Raw genomic sequence first — 16,651 nt, forward strand, 5'->3', positions numbered from 1 at the left:
GAATACCACTTTCATACTGTCGCAATGCATTTCTGATGCACACAGTATGGCACTGATGTATTAAATATACCACTTATATGTGTAAAATAACTATTTCTTTTTCTACAAAGCACATCCAGTGCACAGAAGTCATATAAATATCCTCCCCAGGTGCACTGATAAGAAAGACTCATTAAGTTCCTGCTCTCCTTTGACCCACTTTCTCTACTTACTTGACAAGCCAGTCAAACGCAAGACCCATTAACTGTAAATTATCATGAAGCAATACACAGTAATCAAAGAAGAAAGAAAAGAACAAACTAAGAGAAACACAAAAAGTCTGTATTATTTTCATATCAGTCTTACATCATCATCATCTTCCCTTCAATAGACCTCTACAATAATAACAATAACAATAACAATAATAACAAACTTTATTTCTCTAGTGCTTTTTAAAACCAGATAAAGCATGAGCAAAGTTTATAATTATCCATCATAAAGTGTGAATTGTTACCTTCTGTCCCTGGATCCCCTCAGGGCCTTTCGCACCATCCAGTCCCCTGGGACCAGGTACACCAGACAGACCCTACATGAAGCACAGAGACTGTTAATTATTATGAATCTCGCGGTTTTCTTGTGGTTGTGAGGATGAGTGATGCTGTTCTTGTGCTTCTGAAAGCACTTGGAGAATAAGAAGATTAGGTACAATGCATAGTATGATTATCAAGAGGTTACCTGTATGTATGCAGTGCTAAAGAAGTTAAAGTTATACATTCACCCTTTCACCTCTCTCTCCCTGAGCTCCTTTGGGTCCTGTAACCCCAACAAAACCACGGTCACCCTAAGCAGGCAAAGAAAAGCAGTTAGATTTCACATAGAGAGACATTATTGTACAATGTTTGTTATAATACAGTACATACCTTGGGGCCAACTAGCCCCTCTTTTCCAGGGGTTCCAGGGGCCCCAGGATGTCCAACATCCCCCTGGAAAGAGAGCATGTCCGATGATGATCAATATTTGAGAAATGCACAAATACATGTAATACACCATGTGTTCTGCTTCCTGCACATTTAAAAGCAATATTTAGTTCAAGAAGAAAAAAAGGGTTATTTTTGGCAGATAATTTGTAAATGTATATTGTTTTAACTGGAAATGCGTAAGATGTAGAAAGTCAGTGTTTTGCGGTTGTTTGCATCATTTCTGCCACTCATATGATGTATGCAGCTCTCTTTGCTAATGCTGAGCACAGCCTGTGGGTTACAATATCATTAAGATGCACTATAGGTTTTGGGTTTGTGTTGACAGTTTGTTGTAGATGTTTTGCTGTATAAAAATGCTAAATAAGACTCCTTAAGTTTGTTGATAGCATCACAGTGCTAGCTTGGCGTGCTGGCATTAGCGTGCTGGCATTAGCATGCTAGTGTAAGCCTGCTAGCCTGCTACTTAGCTTTGTTGCTCTTGGCAGTGATACACTGACTGATTTTGGTACACAGCTGTACCTCTGAAGTACTTTGTTTACAGACTGTTTGCACTGTTAAAATTGACACTCATGTGTGCAAACATTAAGGATATTTTTACTGCTGCAATTCATTTCTATGTTTCAGTTTTCACTCTGTTGATCAGCATGTGTTGTCAATGGAAGAGTTAGCTATCTGCATAGCTGCATTTGGGAAGCAGTGAGGGCAGAATAGTGAAAAAGGCTCATCAATAAGAAGCAAAGACCACCAAACAACAGCAAAGCAGAGATATTTGCAGAAGCACAATGTCAACCACCAGCATTGCAGTAGAGGAGAGCCGTGCAAAGGCGGGAGCTGCTCGCACCAGGGCCACATTTGCATGCAAAGAAGTTGAGTTCAAGTAAGACAAGCTCAACTGAAAGTTGAAGAAACACACTTAGCAGCCACTGTAGAGGCTCTGAAACAAGAACAAGAGGCAGAAGCAGCACTTGCTGTAGCCAATGTGTTTGAAGCTGCTGCAGCGGAAATAGAACTTCAGAGCGACGTGCCACTCACCACAGCTAATGAAGAGCCAGTAAGTGAGAAACAGCTTATCATTGTATCAGAACAGTTGGAAAAGGACAAAAAATACTTTGCACGGGACAAACCACCCACACAGAGGGGCCCTGCTCCTAGCCCTAGAACGCTTGACAGTCATGGCCCACAGAGAGCAGCTCATCTCAGCGCTGCCATACCCTTGGCTGATAACACACCCACTGGTTTTCAGCGTTCCACAATCACCAACTTTATGAGTCCTAGAGTAGCCCACTAATATAATACTGCTATCGCAGGGATCTCACCACCCCAGCATAGATCACATGCAGCTTCACAGGGGAGTGAGTTTGTTGATCTTGCAAGAAACCTGGCAAAGAGAGATTTAGTCACAGAAGGTCAAACTAAATTCAGTGATAAACCAGAAGATTACTGGGCATGGAGGGCCTCATTCAAAAACACTATTAAAGGATTAAGTTAAGAGCCCTGTGAAGAACTAGATTTGCTGACACGCTGGCTTGGTAATGAGTCTTCCAGGCACGCCAGCGCATTCGTTCAGTCCATATCAATGACCCCATGGTGGGCCTGAACAAAGTCTGGAATGTTACAGTATGCCTCAAGCTATAGAGAAAAGCTCTCTTGGAAGAACTTTAACATTTTCTGAAGGTCTCTAATAGAGATGCATACAAGCTTCGAGAGCTAGAGGGGCCTCCTCTCAGAAGTAGAGGCAGCTAAGGAAGATGGCTTCCTACCAGGCTTACTGTACTGACACTGTTCATGGCATTGCCCTGGTTGTTGAAAAACTGCATATTTACCTTCAAGACAAATAGATGTCAGAGGGGACTAAATATAAACAGAGATATCGTGTCAGCTTTCCACCATTTCCTTTCTTCTGCAGCTTCATCAGGGATGAGGCAAGAATGAGAAATGATCCCAGTTTCAAGGCAGGAAGTCCATCCACATCCACATCTCTCCCAGCTAAGGAAGAAGGCCAGGTAGGCATGGTAGGCCAAAAGCTTTACTTGCAGTACACAAAATAGAAGTAGATAGAACAGCACACAAAGAAAGCTCAAACACCTCTTCTGAAGCTCCTAACAAACAGTGCCCTATCCAGATGAAACCACATCCCCTAAAGAAGTGCAAGGGCTTCAGAGAGAAACCTTTAGATGAACATTACTCAAGGAGAAAAATATTTGCTTCAGGTGTTGTGATTCATCCAGTCACCAAGCAGGGACCTGCAAGGCAGAAATCAAGCGCTCAGAGTGCAACAGTGAAAAGCATAGCACCATGGTTATCACCAAATGTTACCTCCTCAGGCCATGGCAGGGACCAAAGCATGGGCACAGTCACAGAGGACGCCACCACCACATGTACTCAGGTGTGTGGAAATCAAGTTGGGGAGTGCTCCTGCACTAAAATATGCCTAGTTAGTGTATATCCAAAAGGACAGCCTGATAAGAGAATCAAGGCTTATGCTATCATGGACGACCAAAGCAATAGGTTGTTGGCAAGATCTTCCCTTTTAGATGCCATCAACATCTCAATGGACAATTCAGCTCCGTACACACTCAAGACATGAACTGGAGTGTGTCAAACCACAGGTTGCAGAGCAAGTGACTTTATTACAGAGTCAGCTGATGCGCAGTCCAGCTTGCAACTGCCAACTCTTTGAGTGCAACACATTACCAGACAATTGGTCTGAAATTCCAACCTCCAAGTTTGCTCATGCTCACCTCAAGCGTATAGGAGGAAAGATTCCCCCACTCGACCCCAAAGCTGACCCCCTCTTATTACTTGGATGTGATATTATTCAAGCACACAAGGTACAGGAGCAGTTCAATGGTCCTGTCAACACTCCATTCGCCCAGAAGCTAGCCTTAGGATGGTTCATAGTGGGTGAGGTCTGTCTCGGTGGGGCCCACAAGCCCCCATCAGTGGGTGCCTACAGGATGAACGTTTTAGAAAATGGCCGTCCAAGCCGCTTTTCATCTTGTCAGAATAGCTTCAAAGTCAAGGACCCAATTTCAGCCTCACCACCAACCATGGAATATGCATAGCTCTTTACAATCGGAATACAATCCGGAGCTCAATTTTTCAGCAAAGTGAGAATGATGAAAAACTGGCACCATCTCATGAGGACCAGGCCTTCTTACAGATTATGGAGGGAGGCTTCTGTCAGGATGATTCAAATAGTTGGGTGGCTCCACTCCCCTTCCGCTCACCAAGATGTCGACTCCCTAACAACGAAGCACTAGTGGCCTCCTGCTTAAATTCTTTACGTTGCACTCTGAAAAGGCAGCCAGAGATGAACAAACATTTCATGGACTTCATGCAGGGGCTGTTTGAAAGGGGTCACGCAGAGCCAACTCCACCTTTAAAGATGGACGAGGAATGTTGGTACCTTCCGTTCTTTGGTGTGTACCACCCATAGAAGCCAGGCAACGTAAGGGTGGTGTTTGATTCCAGCACAAGATACCAGGGAGTGTAAGTGAAGGACGTGCTGCTCACGGGACCAAACATGAATAACAGTCTGGTAGGGGTGCTTGTCCATTTCAAAGAGGAGACTGTGGCAATAACTGCAAACATCCAACAAATGTTCCACTGCTTTCTCGTATGTGACAAACACAGGAACTTCCTTTGCTTCCCCTGGTACCATGACAATGACCCAGAGAAAGACATAGTGGAATATAGGATAAGAGTTCATGTGTTCGGCAATAGTCCTTCTCCAGCCATCGCACTATTTGGCCTCAGAAAGGCAGCATGTCAGTCAGAGACGAAGAAAAGTCAAGATGCCAGATGTTTTGTGTAGAGACATTTCTATGTCGACAACGGCCTTAAGTCAGTTCCCACCACTGATGAAGCCATCTCTCTTCTTGAAGGGACTCAAGAGTTACTTGCTGCCTTGAAGCTACACAAGATCACCTCCAACAGTCCTGAGGTGAGGACCTTGCAAGTGGTTTGAAGGATTTAGACTTCAGCACTGAGTTTCCACCTATGCAGAGAAGCTTGGGGGTGAGTTGGGACATTACTAATGAGACATTCACATTTCAAGTGTCAAAAACAGAGAAACCATATACTCGAACAGGAGGTTTGTCTACCATCAACAGCCTCTTTGTCCCTCTTGGGTTTGCAGTTCCAGTGAGTATACAGGGTCGAGCATTGTTGAGAGCACTTACCAGTGAATCCTGTGAATAGGACAAACCACTTCCAGAGGCCAAACGCAGAGAATGACAAGAGTGGAAAGACTCTGTGAAACACCTTGAACACATAAAAATCCCAAGACTGTACACCACCTTTTCTCTTTCAGAAGCTCTACACAAGGAGGTTATAGTCTTTGATGCTTCAACAAAGGCCATAGCTGCTGTGGCTTATTTAAAGGTCAACAGTGAAAGCAGGGTCGAGGTCTCATTTGTGTTTGGTCGAGCCAAACTTGTGCCAAAGCCTGAGCCAACCATTCCTAGGCTGTGTTGTGTGCAGCAGTTTTAGATATTGAACCTTCACACTCCACTTGAACAGCAATAACTTGAACAGCTTCACACCAGAGGGGGCCAGTGGCACTTGCAAGGGCTGGCATATGTGTGATGAAGTCTCAGTCTCCGATTTTGAGCAGGCCAAGATGGTGATCATAAGGGCTGTTCAACATGAAACCTTTCCAGAAGCGCTAAAACTCATCAAAGTTGGGAAATATCTCTTTAAAAAGAGTCCTCTTGTGAAACTCTCACTCTACCTTGACAATACAGGCTTACTTAGGGTTAGACCTTCAAAGTGAAGAAAGGAACCCCCTCATCATGTCCCAGCAACATCATGTTACTGACCTGGTGATCTGATACATGAAACAGTTCAGCATCAGGGACGTCACTTTACCGAAGGAGCCTTAAGGTCCGCTGGATTTTGGATCCTCGGTGGGAAACAACAAATATGTAGTCTCATTCATTCATGTGTGAAGTGTCACAGGTTCAGGGGGACAACATGAAATCAGATCATGTTAGACTTACCAGCAGAGCACTTGAGCGCTGAGCCACCTTTCTCCTATGTTGGGGTTGATGTGTTTGGGCCATGGATGGTCACTTCACGCCACACTTGAGGGGGACTCGCAAGCAGTAAAAGGTTGGCGGTGATGTTCAACTGCATGAGCACTAGAGCTGTCCATCTAGAGGTGATAGAGTCTATGGACACATCAGGTTTTATCGACGCTCCTTGCAGATTCTTTTCTGTCAGAGGCCCTGTGAAACAGCTAAGGTCTGACTGCAGCACAAATTTTGTTGGTGCCTGCAAAGTGCTTGGAATCAATACAAAAGACTCCACTGAACCAACCATCAAAGGGTTCCTTAAAGACAGTGGGTGTATCGAGGTGTTCAATCCCCCACACGTTTCACATATGGGGGGAGGTTGGGAGTGAATGATTGGGGTTGCCCAACAAATTTTGGACTCTCTGCTGGCACATGTTGGGTGTCATTGCTTTACTCATGAGGTCCAAACTACATTCATGGCAGAAGTAGCTGCAATCACGAATGCACGCCCACTGGTTCCAGTATCAAGTGATCCGGAATCTCCACTCATTCTCACACCAACAAGTCTTCTTACCCAGAAGATTGGAGTACCTCCTGCCCGTCAATATGAGAGAAAATGAAATTTTATTTTTGCATGCAACAAAAAACATTTTGAACATTTTGAACATTTGAATATCTGTTTGAGTCCTCCTCGTGAACATGAAACAGCAGCAAACTTCGGGTTCCGCCACTGGGCCAGAACGAACCCCAGGTGCATCCAGTGAGTCAGATACAATCTGGCTCTAGGCATCCCCAACCCCTTCCAACCCCAACGCAGGCCTGCAGACAGACGGCAGCAAACGAAAAACACCGTCTGCTTCTGTGTCATCATTGTATCGCACGTATGGAGCATGCAGTCAGCTGTTGACCTGAATAAAAAAAGGTCTGTTTCACTGATCAATGTAAAATATATATTTGCAAAATAATAGCTAATTATTTATTTTACCTGGTTAATGCAACTTTTGCTCCTGAACCTCAGCACACAGTGTCTGGACATCAGGGCGGTAAGACGTCACCTTCATCTTTAGACAAGATTGTACGCTGTCGTCTGTGAGGCGTGAGCGATGTTTTGATGGTCAGGGGAGTGACAGGAAAGGACAATTTGTGTTTTTCCTCTCTAAACTCAGAGAATCGTTCCCCAAACGATGTTTGCATTGCAGTGATTGCAGACTGCAAATACTCCGAATTGATATTGTGAGCTTGCTTGAACTCCTTCAAAGAGGGGAAGTGACACAGTGTACCTCGCTGTAAATCTCTGGCAAACACTGTCAACTTGTGCTCGAATGCCAAAAGCTCCTCCAGCATGTGCAGGGCTGTGCCTCCTTTCCCCTGAAGAGTGGTGGCTTTTCCAGCCACTCTGGCTGTTCCAGCTCAGGAAATGTGAGCCCTTTACTGCCCAGGAAAGTTTTCACCTCTTCTAGACACGACAAAGCGCTTCAGCACCTCCCCTCTGGACAGGCACCAGACTTTGTTGTGCAGCAGGAGATCAGAATACGTGCTGTCCACCTCGTCCAGTAACAAATGTAACTGACAGTGATTTAAACCCTTTGCCATTATTTTGTTGACAATCTGAATGACAATGTTCATTACTTCTGTGCATTCTGGAGGGAAAGTTTGAGTGCATAATGCCTCTTGATGCAGGATGCAGTGAAATGTCAACTCAATCAGTTCTTCGTGTGGCCCAGCAGAGTTCACATATCGGCAGAACAGCGCTATTTGTTCAATATCACCTTTGTCTTTGGACTCATCACAGGCGATTGAGTGCGCCAAAGCCAAATTGATGTCATTAATTTGCTCTCTGGTGATGTTTTCTGCTATTTTTATGGTTCTGTCTTTGACAGTCTTCACAGAAAGAGGCATATCTCTGATTTTCTGCACAATTTCACTCTTGTTTTTGAAGTCCGAGAATAGATGTTCTGAAATCTTAACAAATGATTCTTTTATATATTCGCTATCTGTGAACGGCTTCCCGTGCCTGACTATTTCCTGAGCGGCCACAAAACTAGCATATGTAGTTGAATTTTCAGACTTCATCCACTTCTTGAAATGATTTTGCTCAGATCAGTCTTCTGCATCAGTTCAGAAACGGCCTTTTTTCTCTGATCTCCTTCTGGATATTTTTCAGCAAAGGCTGAATGTTTATTCTGGAAATGTCTTGCAACATTTGACTTTTTGTTGTTTGCCAATTTCTCACCACATATCAAGCATACTGGTAAACCAGTGTCGTCAGCAGTGAACGCAAATTAATCTGCCTAAGTACTGGCTGCGTGGCCCACAATGCAATGGGGCAGGCTCGAGTCAGCAGCGGTAGGTCAAGTTGCATGCCTTCCTATGGAGACAATTATGCTGCCACCCTCGGGGTGAAAGGTGGGCTGAAGGCTGACACCTCCATTGCTGCAATGTTTCTGTATTCTTGTGCAAACCTAAAGCTGCGACACCAGTAAAAGGAGTCCGGTACTCGAGTAAACCTGCAAACGTGTGGTTTTTGTGGCCCCGTCAGTCGCAACACTCATATTTTCGGAAGTCACAGAGAGCCACAGCAAAAGAATGAAAGAGCCACATGCAGCTCTGGAGCCTCGGGTTGCCGACCCCTGTGCTAGACTGTTGCATCTTTTTTGCACTTGATGATTTTTGTCAGCGTGTCCTTTGACTTTCTTCTGCCACATGCTCCCAGTAACTTTTTCTTTGTCTACATGTGTGACCTATTATTTTTTAAGCCAAGTCAAACCAACTGAACCAAGCAGCAGAAGTTTTGTAACTTTCAAATTATGTTCACAATTTCATTTTTTTGGGAAGATTTTTGAAAAAATAGTCATCTGGTTAACGCCACTATTCTCTAAAGTTGGGCCTAAAGTTAAGTTCTGTTATTAGAGTACTTTGTTATCTCACATCAATCTGCAAGAGATGCAGGCAGATAACATGATCTGCCCATGACTGCTGCAAAGAAGCCAACCAAGAAATCACGAGTGAGCATCAGACTTCAGTGAAGCTGAAGCCACTGAGAGACACTGGCAGAACTATCGGTTGATAATGGATGATGCCTCTGCAAAGATCAACCTGAGTCTGGTTGATATTGAGATAAAAGAATATTCAATCATCAGATGTCATTCGTAGTAGTAGTAGTGGTACCTTATCATTTAGTTGTATAGCCGTATTTGTAAATAGCCACAACATATTCTCACCTACCATTGCCCAATTCACTACATCAACATCCTAGTACTAGATCTTGCATGCAGCTCATGAGACAAGACATGCACATTAGGCTGATTGGAAGTTCTAAATTGCCCGTAGGTGTGAATGTGAAGATGACTATTTGTTTGTTTGTCTGTTTCAGCCCTGTGATAGACTGGCAGCCTGTCCAGGGTGTACCTCACCTAATGTCTGCTGAGACTGGCTCCAATCCCCCCGCAAACCTATAAGGATAAGCAGTATAGCTAATGGATGGAGTTCCAAACCGATAATTTGCATCAGTATTGGCTAATCTCCTGTTTAAGGATGGTGCCCTGTGGAACATTAATTCCAAACTAAAACTAAATAATCTTTAATTAATAATCAATAATTTTAATATTACTATTTTGTTAATTTCTGATGCCAATAATTGATAACCTATCAATGCCCAACATGAGTCATACCTGTTCACCTTTTCTTCCTGGTAGACCTGATGTTGCATGAATACCAGCATCCCCCTGAACACAAAGAAATTTGTTTATTTCATTTTACTTACCACGCAAAACATGACTCATACATACAAATTATGACTCACATACCACCAGCTGCTTCTGTTTGTTTGTTCATTAAATAATAGAAACCCCAAAGCATGAAATTTTCACTATACATTTTTTTCATTCTTTTCTTGTCCTGTTCCTCCTTCCATATCCCAATTTTCTCTGTCAAAATCTCACCTTCTTTCCTTTGAGTCCAGTATTTCCACAATCCCCTTTGGATCCTCTGTCCCCCTGGAAACACAAACATTCATCATTGAAAGAGACATGAAGAGGCCTGTGAGTTACAAAGGGACAAAATGCACTAAACCAATTAGACAGAGCTCATCCATATACAGACAGTCCTTTCACCTGCCACTCAGCCTGAATCACCATGTGCATGAACAAGCACTTCCATGCACAGTGAACATGAACCATTTCGTTCCCAACAGCAGCGGATATGACACACCATCAAATCATAATGATGCTGCACCCACTTGCTAGTGTCTTCCTTTCAGCGGACCTCTACCCCCATAGATAAAGCATGACCAAAGACCAAAGAATTACGGGCAGTCCACACCAAAAACTATATAGATAACTATGAATATATTGTTTGAAAAATTGTGATCATTCTACAACACAACTATAACGACAATGAACAATATTGTTGTGATCAAAGTGATTTGAAAAATAACAGGCAGGCAGAACCTGTGCTCTGCTCCTTAATAATAACATCACTGGGTCAATACACCAAGCACCGCTCCTATATGCCAGCCTGCTACAGCAGCTCCAGTAGCAGGCATGGACCTAGTGCCTGACAAGGTAAGAAGACCATCCGGCTGACGTCAACACATCATATTCAACAGGCAAGTGTTTTGTGTTTTACTTTAACATAACTGGAGCACACAGCTCGTACTTGACGTCACTGTTAACAGAACATGATTGTTCACCAGTGTAGATGCTGATATCATCGTCGTTATAGTAGTTGTTATACTTACTGTTCTTTAGCCATCATGAAGCCAAAGTATGAATAGTCACCTTCTGTCCCTGGAGCCCCTTAGGGCCTATTGGACCAGCCATGCCCTGAGTGCCAGTCTGGCCAGTGGGCCCATCCACTCCTCTGGGACCAGGAGGGCCTGGCACAGCAGGAGGACCCTACATTAAGTACAGAGACTGTTAATTGAGACTGTGACTGTTGACTGTGAGGATGAGTGATGCTGTGCTTTTGACAGCACATGCAGAATATGAAGACTAGGTACAGTGCTTAGCCTGATTATCAAGAAGTCAGTTTTAGACCTATTTATACAGTACTAAAGAAGTTAAAGTTATACACTCACCCTTTCACCTTTCTCCCCCTGAGATCCTTTGGGTCCTGCAACCCCATCAAAGCCACGGTCCCCCTACATAGACAAAAAAAGCAGTTAGATTTCACATTCAGAGACATGTGAAAGCACACATTACTTTATCATCAGCAGCTCCACCGACCCTCTCCCCTCGTGGTCCTGAAGGTCCTGGTTGTCCAGTTTCTCCTCTCAGACCAGGCTGCCCAGAGTCACCAGACTTCCCCTGTGGTCCTGGAGGACCAGCTGGACCTTGAGGGCCTGAATCCCCCTGAAATGAAGGCACAGTTAGATTTTGGCCTGTGGCACCCCTGGCCCTTTTCTACCTGCAACACATGTTTTTTCATAACAGTCACATTGATTTGTTTTCATATCAGGCTAAATGATCTAGAATTACCACCTTGCAGTTGTATGCTTCCACCAACCACTCCAGCTGCAGTTAATTAGAGTATGAATTTTTGAGTTATGGTCACAGTGACCTCGACTTTGACCACCATGACCTAATCAGTTGATCTTTGAGTCCAAGTGAACATTTGTGTCAACTGTGTAGAGATACCCTCAAAGCATTTCTGAGATGTTGCATTGATGAGGCAAAAAAATGAGTTATGAGGTCACAGTGACCTTGACCTTTGACCTTTGACCACCACATTCTAATCACTTTATCCTTGAGTTCCTCCTGCTCACAAAACAATAAATCTCTTTTTGTCTCCCTGACAAAAAAAACAAAACACAGATAGCAAAACATTTTAATCAGATGCTTTATATGAGATTAAAGCTAAGGAGACACAACTAGCAGCTGATCTAGGAACTACACAGTGCCACACCTCACAGCCTGTTTGATGACCATGTGTGGACCATGTATTTGAAAAACAAAAACAATAACATGTAAAAATGAAAGAGGACTGGTAGTATTCACCTTCTCTCCTTGAGCACCACGAATCCCTGGAGGGCCCTGAAGAACACACAGACACACACATGCTCCATTATATATGGCATCACAATAAGAAAAACAACCATGCATGTTTCTACCCATTGGCAAGTTTTGCTTTGTCAGACAACAAAACTGAAATTGCATTGATGTCATAACTCATCAGGGTTTAAAGTCTGATTCAACAGTGATCAGAGGTCGATCAGATACTTCTGAGGGAAGACCTCCAGTATAATTAGTCAATAGTCTAAGAAATGAATTTCTCAGAAATCTCCCTAAAAGCAGTCATCAAACAATTATTCACAAGTCCAGAAGGATCAAAAATCAAGGCCTTGTTACTTATCACAGTGTAATAAAAACACAACTTAAACTCACTGCTTGTCCAGGAGGACCAGGAGTTCCATCTTTTCCTGCACGGCCTGCATCGCCTTGAAGTCCCTGAAAATGAAAACTGGCTGAAATCACACCAAAGAGATGGAGGCTGGAAACACATACATTACTGTACCATCAGCAGCTCCACCAACCCTCTCTCCCTGTGGTCCTGAAGGTCCTGGTTGTCCATTTTCTCCTCTTGGACCAGGCTGCCCAGAGTCACCAGACTTCCCCTGTGGTCCTGGAGGACCAGCTGGACCTTGAGGGCCTGAATCCCCCTGAAATGAAGGCACAGTTAGATTTTGCCCTGTGGCACCCCTGGCCCTTTTCTACCTGCAACACATGTTTTTTCATAATGGTCACATTGATTTGTTTTCATTTCAGGCAAAATGATCTAGAATTACCACCTTGCAGTTGTATGCTTCCACCAACCACTCCAGTTGCAGTTAATTAGAGTATATACTTTTGAGTTATGGTCAAAAATGTGTTTTAAGGTCACAGTGATCTTGACCTTTCACCAGCAAATTCGAATCACTTCATCCTTGAGTCCAAGTGAACGTTTGTACCAAATTCAACAAAATCAAAACATCAACACAATATGTTTCACCATGTTGATTTTTTAAAGCTGTGTCACTTCTAGTGTCACAGTTCATTAACACTGTGTGTATTCCTATATTCCTCCTGCTCACAACACAATAAATCTTTTTGTCTTCCTGACAAAAAAAGGAAAAAAAAAACTTAGAGAGAAAAACATTTCAATCAGATGCTTTATATGAGCTTAAAGCTCAGGAGACACAACTAGCAGCTGATCTAGGAACTACACAGTGCAAACCCCACAGCCTGTTTGATGACCATGTGCGGACCATGTATTTGAAACACAAAAACAATAACATGTAAAAATGAAAAAGGACTGGTAGTATTCACCTTCTCTCCTTGAGCACCATGAATCCCTGGAGGACCCTGAAGAACACACAAACACACACATGCTCCATTATATATGGCATCACAATAAGAAAAACAACCATGCATGTTTCTACCCATTGGCAAGATTTGTTTTGTCAGACAACAAAGCTGAAATCGCATTCATGTCATAACTCATCAGGGTTTAAAGTCTGATTCAACAGTGATCAGAGGTTGATCAGATACTTCTTCAGAATTGCTTCGAAATAATACGTTGCAAAACTGTAAGGGAAGACCAACAGTATAATCAGTCAATAGTCTAAGAAATGCGTTGAGTCCTTGTCAAGAATAAGTCTCTATGCCTCCACACAGGCTGCCTCCTGGTGGAGTAGGCATTTTGAAAAAAGAGTCTTGGAAGAGATCCTGAAAGCTTTGGTAGAAAGGCTCTGTTGATGTATGTCGTGTTCCTGAATGAAGGATGAACACTTGATATTTACTGTTGGCCCTTTCTCCCCATTCAAGCCAACATGACCCTTCTCGCCCTGCAACATGACAGACAAAAGAAGACACACAAACATGACAGTGTTAGTTTCTATCCTCCAGAGGCATGTCCATATTAGATCACAACTTCACTGATACAGCAGTGCAACCAATGTCTTACTCTGGGCCCTGGATCTCCTCTCTCTCCTCTTGGACCAGGGACACCAACACCTACTTCTCCCTGGCAACAAAAATGATACATATAACCTCCCAAAAGATCAGTCAACATTTGAGCAGGTAGACTAAAATATGTGTGGGCTGAGATCTTCACCTTGTCCCCTTTGATCCCGTTGGTACCATGAGAACCCTAGAAAACAACATATTGATTATATGAAATATTAAATTATATCTCTTCCTGTTCTTCTCTCTAACTCTCTCTCAGACAGATTACCTTTGTTAAAAACTTGATTTAACCAGGACACACTATTGAAAATACAAATCTTTTATACAGTTGTATGCAAAAGTTCCTTGTATCTGAGTACTGACTTAATACTGCACTGCTCAAACTTTTGGACATCCCACAATTCTTGTCTAATTTTTTTTATGTTTGTTGAGTTCATGAAATTAAAATGAAATAGTGTATTGCCATTTGAAAAAAGGCTAATTATAATGTCTCTTTGCTGTTGGGGTTGTATTTACCTCTTCTAGCATCAAACATCAACAATATGTTTTGACCAAGGGTACTCAAATTGTAAGAGAGATCAAACCTTCAACCCAACTACATAACCCAACTCAGAAAACTCCCTAAAAGCAGTCGTCAAACAACTATTCACAAGTCCAGAAGGATCAAAAATCAAGGCGAAACATATAACTCTTGGTTGAACCTCGCTAGTTACCACAGTGTAATAAAACCACAACTTAAACTCACTGCTTGTCCAGGAGGACCAGGAGAACCAGGAGTTCCATCTTTTCCTGCACGGCCTGCATCGCCTTGAAGTCCCTGAAAATGAAAGTGAAAACTGGCTGAAATCACACCAAAGAGATGGAGGCTGGAAACACATACATTACTGTATCATCAGCAGCTCCACCAACCCTCTCTCCCTGTGGTCCTGAAGGTCCTGGTTGTCCAGTTTCTCCTCTTGGACCAGGCTGCCCAGAGTCACCAGACTTCCCCTGTGGTCCTGGAGGACCAGCTGGACCTTGAGGGCCTGAATCCCCCTGAAATGCAGTCACAGTTAGATTTTGCCCTGTGGCATCCCTGGCCCTTTTCTCCCTGCAACACGTTTTTTCATAACGGTCACATTGATTTGTTTTCATTTCAGGCAAAATGATCTGGAATTTCCACCTTGCAGTTGTATGCTTCAACCAACCACTCCAGTTGCAGGTAATCAGAGTATGAATTTTTGAGTTATGGTCAAAAACATGTTTTGTGCAGTCACAGTGACCTTGACCTTTGATCACCGTGACATAATCAGTTAATCTTTGAGTCCAAGTGAACATTTGTGTCAAATGTGTGGAGATAACCTCAAGACATTTCTGAGATGTTGCATTCATAAGGGAAAGAAAAGTCTTTTGAGGTCACAGTGACCTTGATCTTTGACCTTTCACGTCCAAATTCTAATCACTTTATCCATGAGTCCAAGTGAACGTTTGTACCAAATTCAACAAAAACCAAAACATCAACACAATATGTTTCACCATGCTAAGTTGTTTAAAGCTGTGTCACTTGTAGTATCACAGTGCTTTAACATTGTGTGTATTCATATATTCCTCCTGCTCACAACACAATAAATCTCTTTTTGTCTCCCTGAAAAAAAAAAATAGAAAAGAAAAAAAGAAAAAAAAACAACAGAGATGGCAAAACATTTCAATCAGATGCTTTATATGAGCTTAAAGCTAAGGAGACACAACTAGCAGCTGATATAGGAACTACACAGTGCCACACCCCACAGCCTGTTTGATGACCATGTGCGGACCATGTATTTGAAAAACAAAAACAATAACATGTAAAAATGAAAAAGGACTGGTAGTATTCACCTTCTCTCCTTGAGCACCACGAATCCCTGGAGGACCCTGAAGAACACACAAACACACACATGCTCCATTATATATGGCATCACAATAAGAAAAACAACCATGCATGTTTCTACCCCTTGGCAGGTTTTGCTTTGTCAGACAACAAAACTGAAATCGCATTGATGTCATAACTCATCAGGGTTTAAAGTCTGATTCAACAGTAATCAGAGGTCGATCAGATACTTTTTCAGAAATTGCTTCGAAATAATACGTTGCGAAACCTAAAGGGAAGACCAACAGTATAATCAGTCAATAGTCTGAGAAACGCATTGAGTCCTTGTAAAGAATAGCTCTTCCATAAAAAATACATGGAAATATTACAAATTTTAAATTTTATTCAGCTTCTTTTCTCTCTATGCCTCCACACAGGCTGCCTCCTGGTGGAGTAGGCATTTTGAAAAAAGAGTCTTGGAAGAGATCCTGAAAGCTTTGGTAGAAAGGCTCTGTTGATGTATGCTTCCACCAACCACTCCAGTTGCAGTTAATTAGAGTATGAATTTTTGAGTTATGGTCACAGTGACCTCGACTTTGACCACCATGACCTAATCAGTTGATCTTTGAGTCCAAGTGAACATTTGTGTCAACTGTGTAGAGATACCCTCAAAGCATTTCTGAGATGTTGCATTGATGAGGCAAAAAAATGAGTTATGAGGTCACAGTGACCTTGACCTTTGACCTTTGACCACCACATTCTAATCACTTTATCCTTGAGTTCCTCCTGCTCACAAAACAATAAATCTCTTTTTGTCTCCCTGACAAAAAAAACAAAACACAGATAGCAAAACATTTTAATCAGATGCTTTATATGAGATTAAAGCTAAGGAGACACAACTAGCAG

At 42.7% G+C, this 16,651-nt stretch overlaps 1 protein-coding gene across 1 annotated transcript in view; it reads right to left on the bottom strand.

Annotated features, from left to right (window-relative positions):
• Positions 1–16,651, bottom strand: part of LOC139630313 (collagen alpha-1(VII) chain-like) — a 54,241-nt gene that overhangs the window by 2,268 nt on the left and 35,322 nt on the right. The window contains exons 49-65 of the mRNA XM_071493620.1: positions 15,775–15,810; positions 14,830–14,955; positions 14,666–14,737; positions 14,069–14,104; positions 13,919–13,978; positions 13,755–13,799; positions 12,510–12,635; positions 12,361–12,423; positions 11,974–12,009; positions 11,203–11,328; positions 11,055–11,117; positions 10,756–10,872; positions 9,919–9,972; positions 9,649–9,702; positions 900–962; positions 758–820; positions 494–565 (exon numbers count right to left, since the gene is read on the bottom strand). Coding sequence (XP_071349721.1) covers positions 494–565; positions 758–820; positions 900–962; positions 9,649–9,702; positions 9,919–9,972; positions 10,756–10,872; positions 11,055–11,117; positions 11,203–11,328; positions 11,974–12,009; positions 12,361–12,423; positions 12,510–12,635; positions 13,755–13,799; positions 13,919–13,978; positions 14,069–14,104; positions 14,666–14,737; positions 14,830–14,955; positions 15,775–15,810 — 1,212 coding nt within the window. The remainder of the gene's footprint in view (positions 1–493; positions 566–757; positions 821–899; positions 963–9,648; positions 9,703–9,918; positions 9,973–10,755; positions 10,873–11,054; positions 11,118–11,202; positions 11,329–11,973; positions 12,010–12,360; positions 12,424–12,509; positions 12,636–13,754; positions 13,800–13,918; positions 13,979–14,068; positions 14,105–14,665; positions 14,738–14,829; positions 14,956–15,774; positions 15,811–16,651) is intronic.

Source organism: Trachinotus anak, unplaced genomic scaffold (assembly GCF_046630095.1).
Source record: "Trachinotus anak isolate AG129_WGS33_773 ecotype Australia unplaced genomic scaffold, CSIRO_AGI_Tana_v1 ptg000013l, whole genome shotgun sequence".
In the NCBI taxonomy this organism is placed as follows: Eukaryota; Metazoa; Chordata; class Actinopteri; order Carangiformes; family Carangidae; genus Trachinotus; species Trachinotus anak.